Source organism: Schistocerca serialis, chromosome 5 (genome assembly GCF_023864345.2).
Source record: "Schistocerca serialis cubense isolate TAMUIC-IGC-003099 chromosome 5, iqSchSeri2.2, whole genome shotgun sequence".
Classification (NCBI taxonomy): domain Eukaryota; kingdom Metazoa; phylum Arthropoda; class Insecta; order Orthoptera; family Acrididae; genus Schistocerca; species Schistocerca serialis.
In genome coordinates, this window is record NC_064642.1 from 625,571,760 (window position 1) to 625,592,410 (window position 20,651).

At 42.2% G+C, this 20,651-nt stretch overlaps 1 protein-coding gene across 1 annotated transcript in view; it reads left to right on the forward strand.

Moving 5' to 3' along the window:
• LOC126481382 (trypsin-1-like) overlaps positions 1-20,651 on the forward strand; it is a 112,956-nt gene that overhangs the window by 40,284 nt on the left and 52,021 nt on the right. Inside the window, exon 2 of the mRNA XM_050105096.1 lies at positions 19,773-19,887. Coding sequence (XP_049961053.1) covers positions 19,773-19,887 — 115 coding nt within the window. The remainder of the gene's footprint in view (positions 1-19,772; positions 19,888-20,651) is intronic.

The window sequence follows — 20,651 nt, forward strand, 5'->3', positions numbered from 1 at the left end:
AAAATAAAAAATGGCCAACTAATTTGTAACGAGGTGCTGACTATAATCTCTCACTACAGTTCGTGAGGTTGCTAAAACATAACATTCAGTTTGATAACGTAGTTGTGGCTCGTACGTAGACGAGATAACGGATGTTATGCACGATGAAGTTGCGCAACTGATTAATGTGGGGAGGATGACAGATTATTTCTAAATTGAATCTGGACAAAGGCAACGACGATAAAAGTCTTGAGTAAGTGCCATCTTCATTAGCGAATAACTGACGGAAATATTAAATTTTCCAGTAGATTGCGATACCGAAAATTAGTCAAGAGCTCCTCTGTAGGCGTCATACTACGTAGACGTGTCCCACAACAGACAACTCCCGTTATCTACAGTACGAAGACACTATTAACCCTCAGCGCAGTGCAGATGACGGCAAAGACACATACACTCACACATTAAATGAAGGAAATAAAGAGCTTATCTACAGTACGAAGACACTATTAACCCTCAGCGCAGTGCAGATGACGGCAAAGACACATACACTCACACATTAAATGAAGGAAATAAAGAGCACTCTAAGTGAACGACCATCCACTTGGTAAGTCTCTTGCACAAAATTAACTGTCACTGATGAGCAGCGTGTGAGATAATGGTCTTCTACTGTTATGTCCCGTACGTTAGAATAATGGCGCATTTTCATCACAGATATTTAACTACGAGAACTAGTGTTCAACTGTCTGGTCAGTTACATACATTGCTACGTCATTAGATAATCACTATTCGCCGAAATCATCGCTAGCTTTCATTGGCAACCTGTTACCAAGCTTCTTTAACGATCCCAAACTTCGTTACCTCATACTGACGATTCCCACAGAACCTCGGCTAAAGCAGCAGAACGTGAATAAAGTCGCTTGCGAGATCAAATGGTTCAAATGGCTCTGAGCACTATGGGACTTAACATCTGAGGTCATCAGTCCCCTAGAACTTAGAACTACTTAAACCTAACTAACCTAAGGACATGACACACACATCCATGACCGAGGCAGGATTCGAACCTACGGGGGGCATGGATGTGTGTGTCATGTCCTTAGGTTAGTTAGGTTTAAGGAGTTCTAAGTCTAGGGGACTGATGACCTCGGATGTTAAGTCCCATAGTGCTTAGAGCCATTTTGAACCTAGTGACGAGGTATTGGGTTAAGATGTTTACCACTGATTCGCGGCCTTTGCAATATGCATTCGTACAGTTGACGTAATACGGTTAACATAATTTAGTGATCACACAGTGTAGTTACTGTAAGACTTTAGTTACGTTAATAAGTCTCTGCGGACATTTCACCTCCTTCATTATTGCGTACAAACGAATCAAACGGTCTCTTTGTGACGATGGATGGAATAACATTTTACGGTGATCAGTAACTTAGTCTGTGAGACGGGTGGAAGATAACAGTCTACATCTACAGCCATGAGTCATGTATGGTTCGCAGGATGAACGATTGCTGGTATGCCTCTGTGTGAGCTCGAATCTCTCTAATGTTATCTTCATAGTCTGTTCTCGAGATGTACGTAGGAGGAAGCAATACATTGGTTCACTCTTCTAGCAAACGTATTCTCTAGTAATTTTAACAGAATCACATTGTGGCGCAGGACGCCTCTTCTGCAGCGTCTGCCGTTGGATTAATTTTAATTACCAACAGCCTCAGTTGCACCTTTTACCTATAATTTATCTGCTGTTGGTTATTAAAATTAAAATTAATATTTATACAGTTGCTGACAGGGCCGCGAAATGTTGGAAATATTCTGCCCTTAGAGCTGACTAAATAAATCTGTAACGAAACGTGTTGCTCTTCTTTGGATCTTCCCTATTTCCTTTATCAGTTCTGTCTGGTGTCGATCCCAGACTGACGAGCAGTATTCAAGTGGTGAAACAAGTGCTTCGTAAACTGCTTCCTTTGATAATGAATTACATTTCCTGAGGATTTTTCCACGAATGTCACTCTGATACCTGTCTTATCAGCGATTAATTTTATGAGTTCGTTCGATTTCAAATCGCTCCACACGCATATTCCTAGATATTTTATGGATTTAACTGCTTCCACGGACTGTTCTGCGATCGTATCCTCGTACAATGCAGGGTCTTTCTGTGTATGTATTCGCAATATGTTACATGTATTTACAATCATAGCAGTGGATACATTTAAAAAAGTGGTGTAGTCTTATCTTTTGCTTTACAGCGTTATTTCCACTCTTTATAAATTCAAGGGAAGAGCCAGTATTGGTCGACGCCTGATATCAACAATAAATCCGACATGATTCGTAGGTCCACAGGTACGACAGGCAGATCACAAATTGAGTAATACAAAATAAATAGGAAAATGTCCTCTAGCAAGGAAAAAGAAATAAAACGAAGACTGACTATACCGAACGTTGACGGAAATGTCTGAAAGAAACAACATTACTCCATTTATACGCTCACCTAACATTAGTCTGCTGACCTTCGTTCACCGTAATAGTGCTACGTGAAACATGAGACGTGAACGCATACCTCGATTTCATATCATGTAAATTATTATGATATGAAAGTCGTGACAATTTGTTGCTATTACGGATCTTAGACCAGTTGCACGACACATATACTTTTCCAGCTTTTAAACAAATTCCTTACAAACGATGTGCAGGGTGAAACTTCCTGGCAGATTAAAACTGTGTACCGGATCGAGTCTCGAACTCGGGACCTTTGCCTTTCGCAGGCAAGTGCTCTACCAACTGAGCTACCCAAGCACGGTTCACGCGCAGTCCTCACAGCTTTAATTCCGACAGCACCTCGTCTCCTACCTTCCAGACTTCACAGAAGCTCTCCTGCGAACCTTGCAGAACTAGCACTCCTGGAAGAAAGGATATTGCGGAGACATGGGTTAGCCACAGCCTGGGGGTTGTTTCTAGAATGAAAAGAAAGCACTTGCCCGCGAAAGGCAAGGGTACCGAGTTCGAGTCTCGGTCCGGCGCACAGTTTTAATCTGCCAGGAAGTTCCATATCAGCGCACACTCCGCTGTAGAGTGCAAATTTCATTGTAAATGTCTAGGGTGTCACAAAAGTCTTTCCCCGATTACAGACATGCATAAAGTAGGAAATATGACACACAGACACATATCTGTTATCTTGAAGCGCAGGAAACGTATTCAAGTTTCTATGTATGCGTGCGCGCGCGCACACACACACACACACACACACACACACACACACACACACAAAAAATTAATAAAATTCGATGTGTGCTCCTTTCGTTGCAGGTGATATTCCAATTCCATCCAAGTGTTGGTTCATATTTCGTGAGGGATAGGTGTTATGACGTCTGTAGTTCTTCGAGCCGTAATGCTACGATGCCATTCAGTGGTGTTTGGTGAACCTGATCCTTGACACAACCCCAAAGGAAGAAATCCAGTGGAGTTGCGTTGCGTGATCGCGGAAGCCACTTGATGGGACCACCACGCCCGATCCATCTTCCACGAAATTTTGTCCAAATACGCACGACCAACTAAATCGCCAATGAGGTGGCACGCAATCTTGCTGGAAAATTAAGTCCGGAATGTCTTGAATCCACAACAAATAACTACAGCGTATCACGATACTTATTGCCCTGATTTCTTCACTGAAGAAAAAATGACGTATGAATTTGTCGTGCACAAGACCGCACCACACGTTCAGCGTAGGTCAGTCTCTGACCGTCTCAAACGCAGCGTGGGGATTCTGGAACTCCAAGATCCTACCATTGTGTCTGCTGGCAACCCCGTTGAAATGAAATGTGGCCTCATCTGAGACAGGGACACGTCTCAGATAATCGTCATCTTCCTAAGTCTCAGCCACCATAGCAAAAGCAAAGTCGTAACGAGCACTGTAATCCGTTGGACTTTGTACGCCCGGAAAAGAAATGTTTATGCAGAGTACGTTGCATTGATGTCTTCGGAATCTGCAACTATCGCGAGACTCTGCAGACTGATTTTTTGGGATTTCTCGCGAACGCATCTCTCACTGTTCGAATTGTCTGCGTAATAGGTCCAAGCCTACCTGTTCTAGGGAGATCACAGACGATCAGTGTTTCCTTAAACTTCACATTCAACATCTTGTTGCTTTTAACATCTTGTGGCGGTCTCTGGTATCTCACCTGGAATTTTCTCTCGAGTGCTTTTGATGACCTTGTCTCGGGATACCAGACGACACATTGGCCTTCATCTGGTTTGAGTACACGTTATTTGGCGATGGTGTCACTGGGTGCTGTAACAAAGCAAAAGCAAGTACGTACTGCACAAAAACTTTAATATGTAACATGCAATTCACGAGTATTTGTCTATCTCATGCTTTATGCATGTCTGTAATCACGGAAAGACTTTTGGGACATCCTATACTACCCTGAGCTTCAATTTGAATGTTACGTTAAAGTATATGATATGTTTTATATATATGAATGTCCGAAAGAATAGATACCATCTTCATATATAGTTAAGTCTCAACGACCATTTGACCTTCTTCTGTGCGGATGCACAAACATTGTCCGAACTCTTACGGGAATTGACAAAAAGCCGCGAGTAATGAGTATAATGGGCAGGGGCACTATGAATATAGTGCTGTACAGTAAGTTGCGAATGTGGGTCGCACGGGAGTCGTGCCAGAGATAGTCCCTGCAGTCGCACTAACCTATGTGTCCTCGGTGGCTCAGAAACGCCGGCACGGTAGCTCAGCGTGTTCGGTCAGAGAGCTGCTTGGCCCCTGTAATGAAAAACTGAGTGGAAGGATCAACAAACGACCTTGACCGGATGTCATGTGACGTCCGCACCAACCGAATACAACGATCAACTACGAAAAAAAAAAAAAAAAAAAGATGGATAGAGAGTCTGCCACGTAAGCAGGAGATTGCGGGTTCGAGCGCCGCTCGGGGCACACATTTTTCAACTGTTCCCGTTGACTTATATCAACGCCTGTATGCAGCTAGGGGTATTCATTCCATAGTAATGATATGTTTTAGTATCGTTATAAGAATCCTATATATCTGTGGAACGGAAAAGTTTTGGTGACGATGGTATTTGGGAGGTGCGAAGGCAGTAGCGAACATCTGACCTCCTTCCTAGAATCGAAACTTGGATCAGCGCCGAGGGAAGGATAAAGTCAGCATTAAAACGGTCGAAAGCATGGTGATTATCTCGATTGCAACCATGCTCTTGATGCAGTGCCTTCGTTATATTTGTGAGGGACCTGTCTGAGAGAAGGTAGAGCCAGTCTTCAGACAGATGACCCCACACGGTGTCCAGTGTCGAGGTGACAGCCTCGGGCGCGGCCAAGGTCGCTCAGCTGGTGGCCAGTGCGGCGTCCGGCAGCTTCCGTAACGTAGGTCGGCAGCAACAGGCAGAAGTAGGTTTCGCTTTCTCCGCACTGCAGGAGGCGCTGGCCGCACGCAGGACTGACTTTTTCATCTGGACAACTGCTGCCGTCTCCCTGCGAAGCTTCATCGGAAGCTACACTGAGGGAAAAATCGCAACACCAAAAAAATTAATGTAGAGTAATGAAATATCGGAAATACATTTGTCTGTGTAACATACTTCACTGATTAACATTCCAAGATAAGCCGTTGCAAATGTGAAATGCTGCTACATTAATAACGTATGTATCCGCCAGAATGTTGAATGCGAGCATGCTTTGTGTTGACCAGTTCCCGGATGTCAGTTTGTGGGATCTACATCTACATCTACATGGATACTCTGCAAATCACATTTAAGTGCCTGGCAGAGGGTTCATCGAACGACTTTCACGATTCTCTATTATTCCAATCTCGTATAGCGCGCGGAAAGAATGAACACCTCTATCTTTCCGTAGGATCTCTGATTTCCCTTATTTTATCGTGGTGATCGTTCCTCCCTATGTAGGTCGGTGTCAACAAAATATTTTCGCATTCGGAGGAGAAAGTTGGTGATTGGAATTTCATGTGAAGATTCCGTCGCCACGAAAAATGCCTTTCTTTTAATGATGTCCAGCCCAAATCCAGTATCATTTCTGTGCCACTCTCTCCCATATTTCGCGATAATACAAAACGTGCTGCCTTCCTTTGAACTTTTTCGATGTACTCCGTCAGTCCTACCTGGTTAGGATCCCACACGGCGCAGCAATATTCTAAAAGAGGACGGACAAGCGTAGTGTAGGCAGGCTCCTTAGTAGGTCTGTTAAATTTTCTAAGTGTCCTTCCAATAAAATGCAGTCTTTGGTTAGCATTCCCCACAACATTTTCTATGTGTTCCTTCCAATTTAAGTTGTTCGTAATTGTAATACCTAGGTATTTAGTTGAATTTACGGCTTTTAGATTAGACTGATTTATCGTGTAAGCGAAGTTCAACGAGTTCCTTTTAGCACTCATGTGGATGACCTCACACTTTTTGTCATTTAGGGTCAACTACCACTTTTTCGCACCATTCATATATCTTTTCTAAATCGTTTTGCAATTTGTTTTGGTCTTCTGATGACTCTATTAGTCGATAAACGACACCGTCACCTGCAAACATGCCTGCTGCACTTGATCAGTGGATGACACTGCAGTTGTCGTCCGATTATGTCCCTTATGTGCTCGATTGGAGAAAGATCTGGTGATCGAGCAGGCCAAGGCAACATGTTGACACCCTGTAGAGCTTATTGCATTACAACAGCGGTATGTAGGCGAGCGTTATCCTGTTGGAAAACATCCCCCGCAATGCTTTTCATGAACGGCAACTCAACAGGTCGAATCGCCAGACTGACGTACAAATTTGCAGCCAGGGTGCGTGCCATAACCATGAGACTGCTCTTGCTCTCATACAAAGTCACAGCCCAGATTATAACTCCAGGTGTATAGCACGAAGACAGATTGCGTGCCGGCCCTCAATTGGCCTCCTAACCAGCAAACGATCATCACTGGCACCGAGGAAAAACCAGTTTTCATCAGAAAACACATCTGACCTTCATCCTTCCCTCCAATGAGCTCCATCTCGACGCAACTGAAGTCGGAAATGGCGATGGTTTGGAGTCAGTGGAATGCGCGCTACAGGGCGTTTGGCTCGGAGCTGTGCTTTAAGTAACTGATTTGTAACAGTTCGTTGCGTCACTTTGGTGGCAACTGCTGCTCTAACTGCTGCAACAGATGCAGTACGATGCGCCACAGCCATACGCCGAACACGATGATCTTCCCTGTCAGTAGTGCTACGTGGCCGTTCGGAGACCGGTCTTCTTGAGCCCGTACATTCTCTTAATCACCGCTGCCAAGAATTATGAACAGTGGCTACATTTCTGCCAAGTCTTTCTGCAGGATCGCAGAAGGAACATGCAGCTCCTCGTTATCCCATTACATGACCTCGTTCAAACTCAGTGACGTGTTGATAACGGCGTCTTTGTCGCCCTAGAAGCATTCTTGACTAACGTCAGCTCATCACATCCAATGTCAAAGGTAACTAACGGTCACGACCGCTACAGCGCATATTTAAATCAACTCTGATTTTCGTGCTCTTAGTGGCTCTGCTAGTGTCACTCTTAGGTGAATGGCGCGAAATTTTAATAACCATTATCTTTCAGTGGTAGAAACACGCCTACCAACTTTCGATTATGTCGCACCACTCCTTGGTGTTACGATTTTTTTCCGTCACTGTACTCCTCAGGGGAAGACAATGTCAGGACAGACGGCGAACCGTAGAAGCATAATCCATACAGATCAACGAATTTACTACGTACAATCAGTGATTGTCGTTACTAGTCTCTGAGTAAACGGCTGAGACCTTTTGGATATTGGGGAGGGTACTACACCCTCATGGCAGATGGAGCTTCATTTATAATAACTCTGCTAAACCGAACATTGGAGGTGGAGTACAACATCTTTCACAAGAAAATATTGATATTTTAAAGCATAAAAATTGGATTAAATCGTAGTTCTTATTATGATTTATAATATAAGGGACGATCAAAAAGTTTCCGTTCGACGACTGTACAGTCCACAATCGATATGCCAATCAGGCAAAATAGTCGTGAGCATTGAGGCATCTTCCCACAGACGCACCAGGTTGAAGATAGCCGTTTGGTAAATCATTATGTCCTGCTGCATGAAAGAGTCCGTAATTGCCTGCTGCAAATCCTCGTCCAACAGGCACCGTCGACCTCTAAAGGCCATTTCTTAAGGGACTGAAGGGGTGATGATCGCTTGGGGAATATCAGAACTTCTGGGATACATTTGCCATACTTCGGACGTTTGTTGTCATGAAGCAGCAGCACGACTTGTCGCAGCTTTCGACAGACATGCTGCCACATACGCATTCTTCCTTCTCCGATGGCTGTTTTGCCGGTGTTTGCACTTCGGCGACCAAGAAAGCAATAACCACACGTGGATCCTGTTTGGACGCATCTAGTAATAACGTCACCATAGTTCACGTTCCGTCTTTACCGCACACATCTCGGAAAGACACGAATGCCACTCTGATCCCCGACCTACGGTACATATCGGTGCTTACATACCCAGATCGAAGTCGTGCTATGTTATATATATGCTGGAGCAACGCCCTCAAACGGGAACTTCTTGATCGAAGCTTATAACTTGTATGGCTCATACAAATAAAATCAGAGAAAGTACCGACATAGCTCTAGGGACTCCAAAAAATTACTTTTCTTTAATGTAAATGTACTGTTTCATGGAGTCCAACCTAAAATATTGGTAAAACCGTTAAATTACTTTTATTACATTTCTGATCAGTTTTCTCCATGGAACTGAAAATTCTATGGAAGTTTTCTTCACTTTTTTTGTTGTCTGTCTTTTATGAACTTTCTTCCTATTAAAGCTGTTTAATCCAAGCTTTACATATTTAAAGCGAACCGGTTCGTAGAGCGAATATCAACAACTACGTTCCTTAAGTCTTCTTGTGCGCGCGCGCGTGTGTGTATGTGTGTGTGTGTGTGTGTGTGTGTGCGCGCGCGCGTGTGCGCGTTTTATGATGATTGTTCATGCCTTCATCGTTTAACGTTATTAAGCGAATTAAATACGTTTATTTTCCACTACCGCGCGGGATTAGCCGAGCGGTTTAAGGCGCTGAAGTCATGGATTGTGTGGCTGGTCCCGGCGGAGGTTCGAGTCCTCCCTCGGGCATGGCTGTATGTGTTTGTCCTTAGGATAATTTAGGTTAAGTATTATGTAAGCTTAGGGACTGATGACTTTAGCAGTTAAGACCCATAATATTACACACACACATTTGAACTTTTTTTCCACTCACTAAAAAATTACTTGATTTTAAAAACTGAAAAAGAAGTTCTCCAGGAACTTAATCAGTTTGACGAGAATTATTGAAAACATACTAAACACAACTGAAATCGATATAACGCGGTTACGGAGATGTTTACCGCATTCTTATCCCGGTCAGAGACAACATGTTGACATGTCCTGACGTTCGTAAACAAGTAAAATTACTGATAAGTAACTTACGAGCATGCGTGCGTGTGCCGGATATGTAAGCGGAAATGGTAAAACGTTTGAGTGTGCATGACATGGAAAACCCTCCCAGGAACCACGGACCCGTGGGTGTGCTCCACTCTCTTTCGCTTTCCCAACTGTGTATCCGTGTCAGAACTCGATCTGTCGCCTTGACTCAGCGGAACATACCGACGCCAGGCTTATCTGATAGATTTTCCAGATGGATCAGTGTAACCACCTAGGTTTAAATACAAAAGCACTCTCCAATGATGAATCCAGAGGCTGTGTGTCTTTAAAAAAAAGAAGGAACACGCAGTTAAATAGATTTTACATGCAAACTAGGAAATGAAAATCTTATGTGAGTAGGACGCTAGCCAGAAAAATATTGACACTTGGCTTCGCCCTATGATAGTTTGGACACAAAAGAACGAGACATGCACTGTAATCTTGTGTACCTGTCATCTGTGTTTAAATAGTGACGGTAGCCTTAGAAGTATATCTTAATTGAGCCCACGTAAGTAAACATTAGTTACTTCCATTGTCCACAATGTTTTTACGTGTTGTTTTCCTCTAAGATTTACAGAAGCCTCGCCATTTTTACTAACGAACTCATCTTAAACAACTGTCCACCACCACTCAGTTAAGCGCACAAGTTGAACGTTCAGTGTATGGATACTCTTCAAAGTCGAACATCAGTGGTGCACTAACACTCTGACGAAGATTTTTTTCAGTAATATGACCAATTGCGCATATATATCATAAGATTTCGCTTGAAACAACTATATTAATAATTTTTATTGGTATACGTATTTGGTATTTATAGAGAAAGGCAGTTTCTTTTGTAAGTGTTTCCCGTAGCTTGGAAAACTTTTTGCATTTATAATGTTTACATAATAATAAAAACTTATTATTATAAATTACAATGATAAATACAGAAATCTCTCCACAACAGAAAAGGAATATCAATATTCATTTTTACAATTCTGTTGCCTGTGTGTGTGTGTGTGTGTGTGTGTGTGTGTGTGTGTGTGTGTGTGTGTGTGTGCGCGCGCGCGTGTTCTTCTGTGAAACCTGTTTGCTGGCTGAATTAGAACGAAAACACTGACAGATCTTGAGCAAAATATTGAGCCAAAATAATGAGAAAGTCATCTTTACAAAAAATAAATGAACTGTATTAGAAAACAGAAGAAAATGTAGATAATGAGATGTGATAAAAGGGCATGGGGATCCGAGAGTGGAAGCCACTGAGCCTATAGAAGCAAGAAACAGTTAACAATCTTTATTTCACACAATACTTAGCCTTTACACGCCAGTAATAAGTACACTTGATAATTGATAGCCGCAATAATATACAGGGTGAACATTAATAAAACCGACAAACTGCAGGTACGGATTCCTGACTGTAAATGGAGGAGAAAAGGTCCCTTGAACATGTGTCCTGAAATGGACGGTGTGTGTGCAACAACAAATCGATCCGGAACTGAGTACTGAGCTGCATCGCATCCATGTCACAAATGATGTTCAGAGTGGCCTACACAGGATGTAATGCACGCGATCACATGTCGCATCATGGACTGCCGCACTCTATCGCTTACACCATGTTGGCGGACCACTTGCCTGGAGGTTGTATCAGGGTTCGTCTCAATGTACTTCGGAACCCTGTCCTCCAAATCTGGCGTACGCACAGCGCACAGTCCGCCGCCTTCCTGCAACTTCGTTTGTCTGAAAAGACCCATGATCACATAAGCGCCCAAGAAGGCCTTGAAATATAGGTTGACTCTTACATGGAAGACAACAGCAACCGGCCACTTTTTACAAAGCTATTTATTTATTTAAATAGCGCCGTTACCGGTTTTGAACCGACGACAGGTTCATCTCCAGACGGCTGGTTCAAGTTAAGATACATTTTACATTAATTTTCGCTTTTTGTTTTCCCACCTGATCAAATTTCCTTGAGGTGGTGGTGCCGATGAAAAATCCGCGCCATTACGTTCCAGTGCAGACTGCTTGTGATCTTGCAGCAGCGAAAACTGTATGTTGCACTTTTTTATGTATATGTATGCACGTAATACAAAGCATCACTCACACACTAAGAAGTTTCACCACATGGAGGTGTGTATACAAAGATTGCGATATTACAACCATCTTTGTATACATACCTCAATGTGGTGAAACTTCTTAGTGTGTGAGTGATGCTTTGTATTACGTGCATACATATACATAAAAAAAAGTGCAACATACAGTTTTCGCTGCTGCAAGATCACAAGCAGTCTGCACTGGAACGTAATGGCGCGGATTTTTCATCGGCACCACCACCCCAAGGAAATTTGATCTGTTGGGAAAACAAAAGGCGAAAGTTAATGTAAAATGTATCTTAACGTAAACCAGCCGTCTGGAGATAACAGCGCTATTTACATAAATAAATAGCATTGTAAAAAGTGGCTGGTTGCTGGTATCTTCTATGTATGAGTCAATCTATATTTTTTACACAGGCACGGGCTCAGAATGTCAGTTTTCGACAAAGTAGCGTAGGGCTTGAAATGTTGTGTGATGTGGATGATGTCTGTGAGGGTCTTTGTTTTGGTATAGCCGTGTTGGCTCTGGGCTGTTTCCATCTGCTTGGCAACACACAGACATCATCTCGGCTTCTTCTCGACGTGAATACTGCACAATTCTGCTGCTCACAGTACACTGCGTCAATCATACAGTCAGAGGAACTGTCATTCGTCAGCGGCAACGAAGCATTTTCGGACACAAGTTCATAGGACTTATTTCTTTCATTTCCAGCAAGGAACCCATCCCTGCAGCTTTTCTGTTTTATTAATGTTCATCCTGTCACATACATAATAAATGAGTGATCATCAATAATCTGGTTTACATTTAATGAAACTGTGTAAACCAAAGTATTTTAAACCAATATTCTATCCAGGTTTTATTTTAAAGCAAGAGCCCAACTTAAAAAAGCTGCTTAACTAAAAAAGCATTTCTTACGAAAATTCCAAACCTTAAAAGAAATACTTTTACAAAAGCACAAGAAGAGATCAGAAAAATTATAAAAATATCAGAAGCAAAGGCGTCACTGCTAAATCAGTTAGCATTTACCTCTTACCAAGTGGAACCCATTTCAACAGTCTCAGAAACCACATAAACAATAACGACTAAAATATCAGAAGCAAAGGCGTCACTGCTAAATCAGTTAGCATTTACCTCTTACCAAGTGGAACCCATTTCAACATTCTCAGAAACCACATAAACAATAACGACTATACATCGGCCGACCAACAGGCAGGCACGACCGCGATCCAGGCAACCCCACCTCATGTTTCCACAAGGCGTTAACTAAACACACAGCCAGTAATGTCTGCAAACAGAGCGCGTCACAGTAGGAAAATACAACTTTCTAAAACAGAGAAAATCAATCAGTGCTCTTTGAGAAAGTACTGACGACAGCAGCACATTACCGGAAACACTATACAAAACGTGAGGCAAGGTAGTACATAATTTACGACGTGCAATTTAAAAGCACGATCAAAAAAAAAAAGTTATTCGGTGCACCAATAAGAAAGACTGCACAGATTAGCCAACGACAATTCTTTGCCTTTTTTTAAAAAAGCTTGAGCACGAATTGAAAAGAAATTAATTAACACACCCAAAGATTCCTGCAAAGTTTAAGTTTTATCACGCCATTAGCTAGATAAATCAACACAGTTATTCCGTATCCCGATGAGAAGTGCTGCATCATTAATTTGCTAAGAGAACGACACTAGTGAACGGACATCAGAAGTCAGGAGCCAGGACTCAGAAGTCAGGAGTCAGAATAATATATCAGCCGCAGTGATTTCTAACCCTTGTTCAGCACAATGTTAGCTTTAGGCAAGGGCAGAGGGTGCAGACCCTTTAGCACGACGTACAACCATCACACGTAATCAGTAACGGGCTAACACAATGTCAAAGATTGCGGAGCGCAAGATATCAGAAAGATATTCACAGTTTTCTGCGCTGGTGTCCTCGTTTGTAGCAGCCCTCTCCACGACGCGCATGCGCTGTCCCTTTGCTTTCCTCACCAGCGCCCGACACGCCCTCTTGTCCCGGAACCAGGAACTCAACGCCGCGTAGAGTCGCCGGCTCACGGTCCGTGCTTTCCAACGTCGACGTTGAGTGTGCTGATTTCAAAGTGCTGCTGAACCTCAGAAACAATGCTACTTGTGCACACGGTACGTGTGCCTCAACGTGGTATATGCGACAGCAGCGCTCTCCAGCGGCAGCTGTAGGATTTATCTGGACCACAAATCACAGTGTTTACGAAATGGACGTATGTAAAATTCCTATGTTTGCTTTTTTAAAACGCACGTTTCCTCCATTGTCCTTATGGTAGTCATGTTGTTCTGCCTGTAGTACACAAAAAACCGCACAAACAAGTTATGAAGTGAAAAAGGAAAGTACCATGTCCAGCCATAAAGACAAAGGCTTATAAAAGTTCCATTACAAATAGTGCGATATAAATTTACAATAATTGTCGACATACGACAAAAATTATTTCATCATTGTCATTATTTAGTAAAAATTGACCACTGTTCCAATTCAGTAGCAGAATTTTCATGGCATGTGAAATATAAAACTTAAAACAACAAAGTGCAAAATATGTTACTGCAAGTAGCGCAAGCTGTCTTGTAGATTAAGCCAATCAAACAAATTCACTCCCCAAAAAGAGCGTACTTCTATTTACGTAACATCGAATGTAATAGAATGTAAATTTAAAAACCAATACGAAAGTATCAAAACCCATCATAAAACGCGAATTCTAGTTAAATTTATTTTGATCCAGTGAGGCACGAACCAGCAACACATTACGTACTATGTTACACCTCTACAACGCTACTCATTACCAAGCGTGAATGACTTAAGACAATATTTTGAATCTTACCCTTTCTTGAAAGTTTTAATTGTAGATATGTCATTAAATGGCATTTAATTATAACACACTGTACCAAGAACAATGCGTTTTCGATAGATTCTCACTATGCCGTTGCCTTGAAACGGCATACTTCATAAGACGCAATCTGCAACAGTTCGTTAACAGCCAATATAACATTTTCAGCCATGTTGGTGGAACATAGCATACAATTACAACGGGTTTTCGAGATAGCCTCAATTTTCTGGTGCTTAGAAACGAAATATATACATATCGACTTCAACGGAATGCCAATACGGCGTGTTGCCGCTCTGTACCGGAGAGACATAGCAGAAATAAAGGAGGAAGATTGTATTTGAAATCACGTAGATATCAAGGTCATTAGACAAGAACTCGGATTTTGTCAAGGATGGAGAAGAAAATCGGCCGTGCCCTTTCAAAGGAACAATCCTGGCATTTGCATGGAGTGATTTAGGAGAATACGGAAATTCTAAATCTGGATGGCTGGACACGGGTTTGAACCGTCTTCTCCCGAATGAGAGTCCAGTGTGCTAACCACTGCACTACCCGCTCGGTGAAATGGTCATGACGTTTGGTTTGTGGTGCGTTCAACTGCGCAGTCATCAGCGTCCGTACACAGTCCCAATTTTTCACAGTCAAATTTTTTACACAGTCCACTCTAGTCACTCTCAAATGGTTCAAATGGCTCTGAGCACTATGGGACTTAACTTCTAAGGTCATCAGTCCCCTAGAACTTAGAACTAATTAAACCTAACTAACCTAAGGACATCACACACATCCATACCCGAGGCAGGATTCGAACTCTCAGAATTATGATGATTAAATGATGAGGACAACACAAAGACCCACTCCTCTGGCAGCGAAAATCCCCCAACCGGATTTCATGTTGTTTCTTGTCCGGTACGAAAGAGACAATAATAGATATACAACAACAAAAAATTAGCAGTAGATTTAAAGTTGTCAGGGATATAATAAATCGATGCCCCATTGATCGAAACCATGTTTTGGCTATCTAACCTTACTGCAGGAATCGATGAAGGATGATCCCTACGTGTGCAGGATGGCGAAATGTGGGGTGTGGTGGTGAGCACCATTTGGTCGCCCGGAGGCTGTCCCATTAGTGGTTTATACATTCATCGCCCCTCGTTTTAGGACTGAGTCATCTTCGTGTCAGCGGCGACTGCATCGGCAAGTACACGGAATTGGGAGCCATAGGGTAACAGGCGTTGCCAATTTCGCTGCGATGCGCAACACCAGGTTACCAGGGCGCACTCGTGGACGTTCAAGGTAACGCCCTAGTAAGCTCCCAGGAAATGTGCACGGGACGGTGGTGGTCATGCAGTGTTATGTCGCCGCCACTTCACCAGTCGAGGCCATAGACACTGGGTACACTCACAGATGCAATTCGGAGGAGGAGCAGGACCTAGTGTGCCTACCCAAAACAAATATAGTTCGACAACATGCCAAACAACATTAATTTGGCCCCAAGTGAGCAAGTGGTAGAAAGTTCCAAGTCTTCACGTCAGTGGAGGAGGAGGCGGCAGCTCACAACGACTAAGTCCAGCAGGGCATACTAGATGCTCTCTCGAAGGTGATAGTCATCAGGTGAATGATAGGCGTAGTGTCACAGGTTTCTTTTGATAGGAACAGGCTCATTGCACCTGAACAGCAGAAGGATCAGAAGCCCAAGGATTAGTAGCAATGGAAGCAATGGCACTATCCTCTGGTGAAGGTGACTGAATGCGGCCTGGTTTTCGGAGCCCATCAACACTCTTCACCATACTTCAGTGCAACACTTTTCGTTTCAGGCATTCAGCTTATTACTTCCTGCAGCATCAGTGTACTAAAAGTTGTTCTTGCATATCATTTACGGGTTGTTACTCCATGATGTATGGTTGACAGAATGACTTTATGCTCCCTTCTGTTTGACATACTGCACAATTGGCGACTCAGTCAGCTCGAATTAGTGATTTGTAGCAATGGTCTTCGCTGTGTGCCATCCTGTTTGCAGTATCAGCTTTCCTGCCTGTGTGACGTTCTGATGCAAACATTTTTCGCAAACCTGCCTTGGTTCACCATTGACCATGGAGGGACTTCAAAAATTTTATATTTACCCATGATATCTTTCTGGGTTGCAACAATACGCTGCCATGTGATTTTTCATACTTGAAAAGTTTTATTTCGCTTATTTCTCAAATGTTTGTTTTGGTTCATATGTAAGCATATGTTTATAATAAACCACATGAGTTAAGCAGTAACGTGGGACGGACTCCTCGCTCCATACAATTAATATTCAAGTATTAGATGATTCAAGATGAGTAGTGACGATGGACGTTGCACCCTCAGAACTTAAGAAATGAATTTAATTTTTCATTTAACTACTCAAACACTATATAATTAACCATGGCTGCATTATAATAAGCTTTAAATGGCTGGTAATATACGCTACTGAGCACAAAACGTTGTGGCGACATTACCTACTGATGTTTTACTGAAAATGACAAATCGGTTTCTGCGATCAGCCTGAATCAGCTGTTATATCTTTCTTAAGATGTAAGCTGTTCTTTGTGAGACAAACATGTAGACCAAAATTTACATTACACATAGTATAATGAACGCCCTTACTTACAGTCCATATATTACGAAGCAAAATTATTATGCAATAACTATCTCACAGTTTGAACAACGCTAAAATTTGTAGTAAGAGCAAATGCGTTACATTTGCAGATACATACTACTTATCTTGCAAAGTTGGCCTCAGTGTAAGGGCTGCTTTCTTTGTTCCTCTATAACCTGTTGAAAAGATTTTGTCCAGGGACGTTTAAATGACGAGTCGATGGAATATTATGCTGCTTTCATTCATGTTCTTCTTTTATCTGCGTTTCCCTGAAACACAGTTTATCACCACATATTTGACACATTTCAAATAGACAGTGTGGAACATGCTTGAGCTGCACAAAGAACATATTCGATCAGAGAACAACACGTACCAAACTCAGTAGATGACAAACCCACTCTAACGCGCTTGCGGCAATTTCTAGAACAGGACAAGGTCCAAATTAGTATTAATATCACTGTCTTAATTGAAATTGTTTTTTGGATTTAATTTAAGCCTTGTTTTCTGAAAATAATGATTTAAGTGAAGACTGATAGGCTTAATGTTTAATAACAAAAGTTGCAAGTTTTGACGATATGAAAAATAATAGCGTTCTGTTATTTTATAATATCGATTTCACTATCAAAAGTAAAATTGCAAAAATTATAAATGGAGATATAAATTTTGTTTACATGAAAACAAGCACAACGATGTTACGTTTACTATAAATTTGTTTTTTGATCATTTCAGTTGACAGTTTTGATTAATAATTTCCACGGTACAAGGTCGATATTATGAAATGGATCGAGGTGAATGATGAAAGTATCTCATCAGCAAAACAGTCCCTTGATAATGAGATATGTTCAGAGATGTCTTAAGAAGAGAACTATATAATTTAAGTGAGAAAATTATCCGAAATCTGGCCACAGTTTATATGAAATCGAACTTTTCGGTTAACGTGCGAAAGTTTCGAGAATGTAAGGTTCCTTACAATAGACAGATGGTGTAGAGGTAATTCCCTCTTACATTTGAGTAATTTACGGTGTGGTAACAGGTCTTCCACATTGGTAGATAAAATAATAATCTATGACATGACTAAACTTTCAAATCTGAATTAAAACTCGAGTTTGCGAAGATAATCATCTTCACAACATGAAGAATCAAAACACCTTCAGCCATCTAAATTTCCAGCTGTTATTTTATTCGTGCAGCCAGTTTCAGCGCTACTTTACTCCATCTTCAGGTGCCCTGGTTAACGTGTAGGAAGAGCCCCACTTCTGGTCCAATCGAAACAGAGGCTAGCTTTCAGTGGCTGGTATCCGTAGATTTCTTCTTATCACAGCGATTACTTCGTATATCACTTACCGTCTGGCTCATCACTATTTTGTTTGGACCAGAGGCGGGATTCTTCCTAACTGTCGGTGAGGAGGCCTGAATATGGCGCAATGTAGCGCTGAAACTGCTTCCTCAACTAAAATACCAACTGGTAATTTAGACGGGGTAGGTGTTTAGATTTGACATTTTATACTGAATAGCCAAGGTTCTGCAACCATCTGTATAAAAATGAAGTGAAGTGTGGCATTGATGGCTGGGAGGCCCCATTCGGGGAAGTTCGGCTGCCGAGTTGCACGTCTTATGTCAGGTGATGCCGCATTGGGCGACTTACAGGTCGGTGATGATGAGAGGAAGATGAAGACAACACAACGCCCAGCCCACGAGCGGAGAAAATCTCTAGCCTGGCCAGGAGTCGAACCCGGGCCCGCTGCATGGTAGGCGAACACTTTTTTTTTCCTCCTCATTTTGTTCGCTTTTGTTCGTTGCATCTGCTCGGGGCGGACGTCGTAAGACATCCGTTTAAGTTCGTTGTTGATCGATTAACTCAGTTTTTTTATTACAGAGGGCAACTAACCCTCTGACCGAAATACTCAGCTAAGCAGGTGGCCACCCTCTGCATAAAGATGGACCTACAGGTAATTATCATCTTCGTGAGGAGGTGACTGACCGCTGGGTGCAAAGTTAGCCTCCGACATAGTGCCATCCACCCTTGTATTTGATTGAGTGAAGCAGCTTGGTGTTCCATCTTATATTGGCGGAGTGTCGTCATATGTAGCGCGGGATTCGCATGTGGAAAGGCGAGAAATCCCCACTGAACCACTATTCAGGGGTGATAGGGGAAATGAGATCACCTATACCTGAAGAATGACATTTTTGTTGCTTTATTTCCTTGAAGACGTTCTAGTTCTCGCCTCCTGGTAGGCCTGGAGGTGACAATCTCGGTGGTGCCTGGATACGAGCACTTGAAAGTCTTCAAAGAAATAAAACCTTTCGATCTCCATTTACTTTCCACCCCTCAAATCACGACCTGGTGGGGAGCTTTCTGCCTCGTTGTGGATTTGGAAACCCATCAGGTGGTGTTACACCACTAATTGAAGTTGGGACTACCAAGCGATTTCACCTGACCTGTGACAAGCTTGTACTCCGATATAAGGGAAACAAGCTTTACTTCTGGCAAAGAGTCATAACCTGAGATGAAGATATTGAGTTTTAACTTAGAACTCACGTGATCTGAACACCGGAAAAATTGTATACACGGATAGCACCGCAAAAACTTTCCATGTCATCTTTGGGATGATTTAGTGCGTTTCATGTGTAGCTGCTGGAAATGGGAATAATACCACGAACGAGAAGCAGTGGCTAACATAAGACGTCCATGACGATGAAGTACTTCCCCTCTGAGCTTTTTGAACGAAGTTGCTGTCCTTGATCGGTGAGCCTGCTTAAGCAAGATTATCTGTTGCAGGCCATTGAAGGAGGAGCCGGCGGCCGGGTGCTGTTCAACCAGCTGCTGTCGCTGTTCGGCCTGGGCGGGTCCGACTCTGACGATGAGGAGGCTCTACTGCGGAACTGCTCCTGCCGTGAGTACTCCTCGGTCCTCCATACAGAGGCCTCTAGGGAACAGCTCAGCCACTACTCCTTGACTGCAAACTAATCATTCAGAAATCACAAAAGTGTGGAGGACTAGTTGCAAGGCTAACCACTTTTCATTTACCATATGAGGCATTGAGAACTATAAGTGCCCAAAGCATAGACAAAGTTTTCAGAAAAATAGATGTTTATGAAAATCAGTTGTGTGGGCATACCACCAGTCTCTCAGGTATGACTTCTGTTTTATTACCATAGTCTCAACATCCTATATTTATATAAATAACAACGTAATCTCCGAAAGTTCTTAAATGACTGCCTTGAAATTTTGACACAATGTTGAATTCTGATGTGGGTGTGTTTTTAGATGCCTCATTCTTTAATTCATGTGTATTTTCAATAAATACATAAAAATATATATGTAATATATAAACGAAAAATATAGTTGATAAAAATCTAAAAATATACCTTTCCAATTTACCTCAACTTTTACTCGTTACTGTAATAAACGTTTAGACACACACAGACTATATACTTATTAATATGTAAATTATATATAAAATATACAATAGAGAAACGTTGTTAGCAAAATGGAACGTTCTATTTACGGCTTATTGGTTTATGGTTAGAACACCACTACAGAATCTGAATTTGCAGTAACAGTAAACAAGGGTCAAGGTCAGAGAGAGGTGGGGAAGAGGAGATGGAAGGAGGGGTGGGAGGAAATGGACAGAGGGGGCATGAGAAGAAGGGAGAA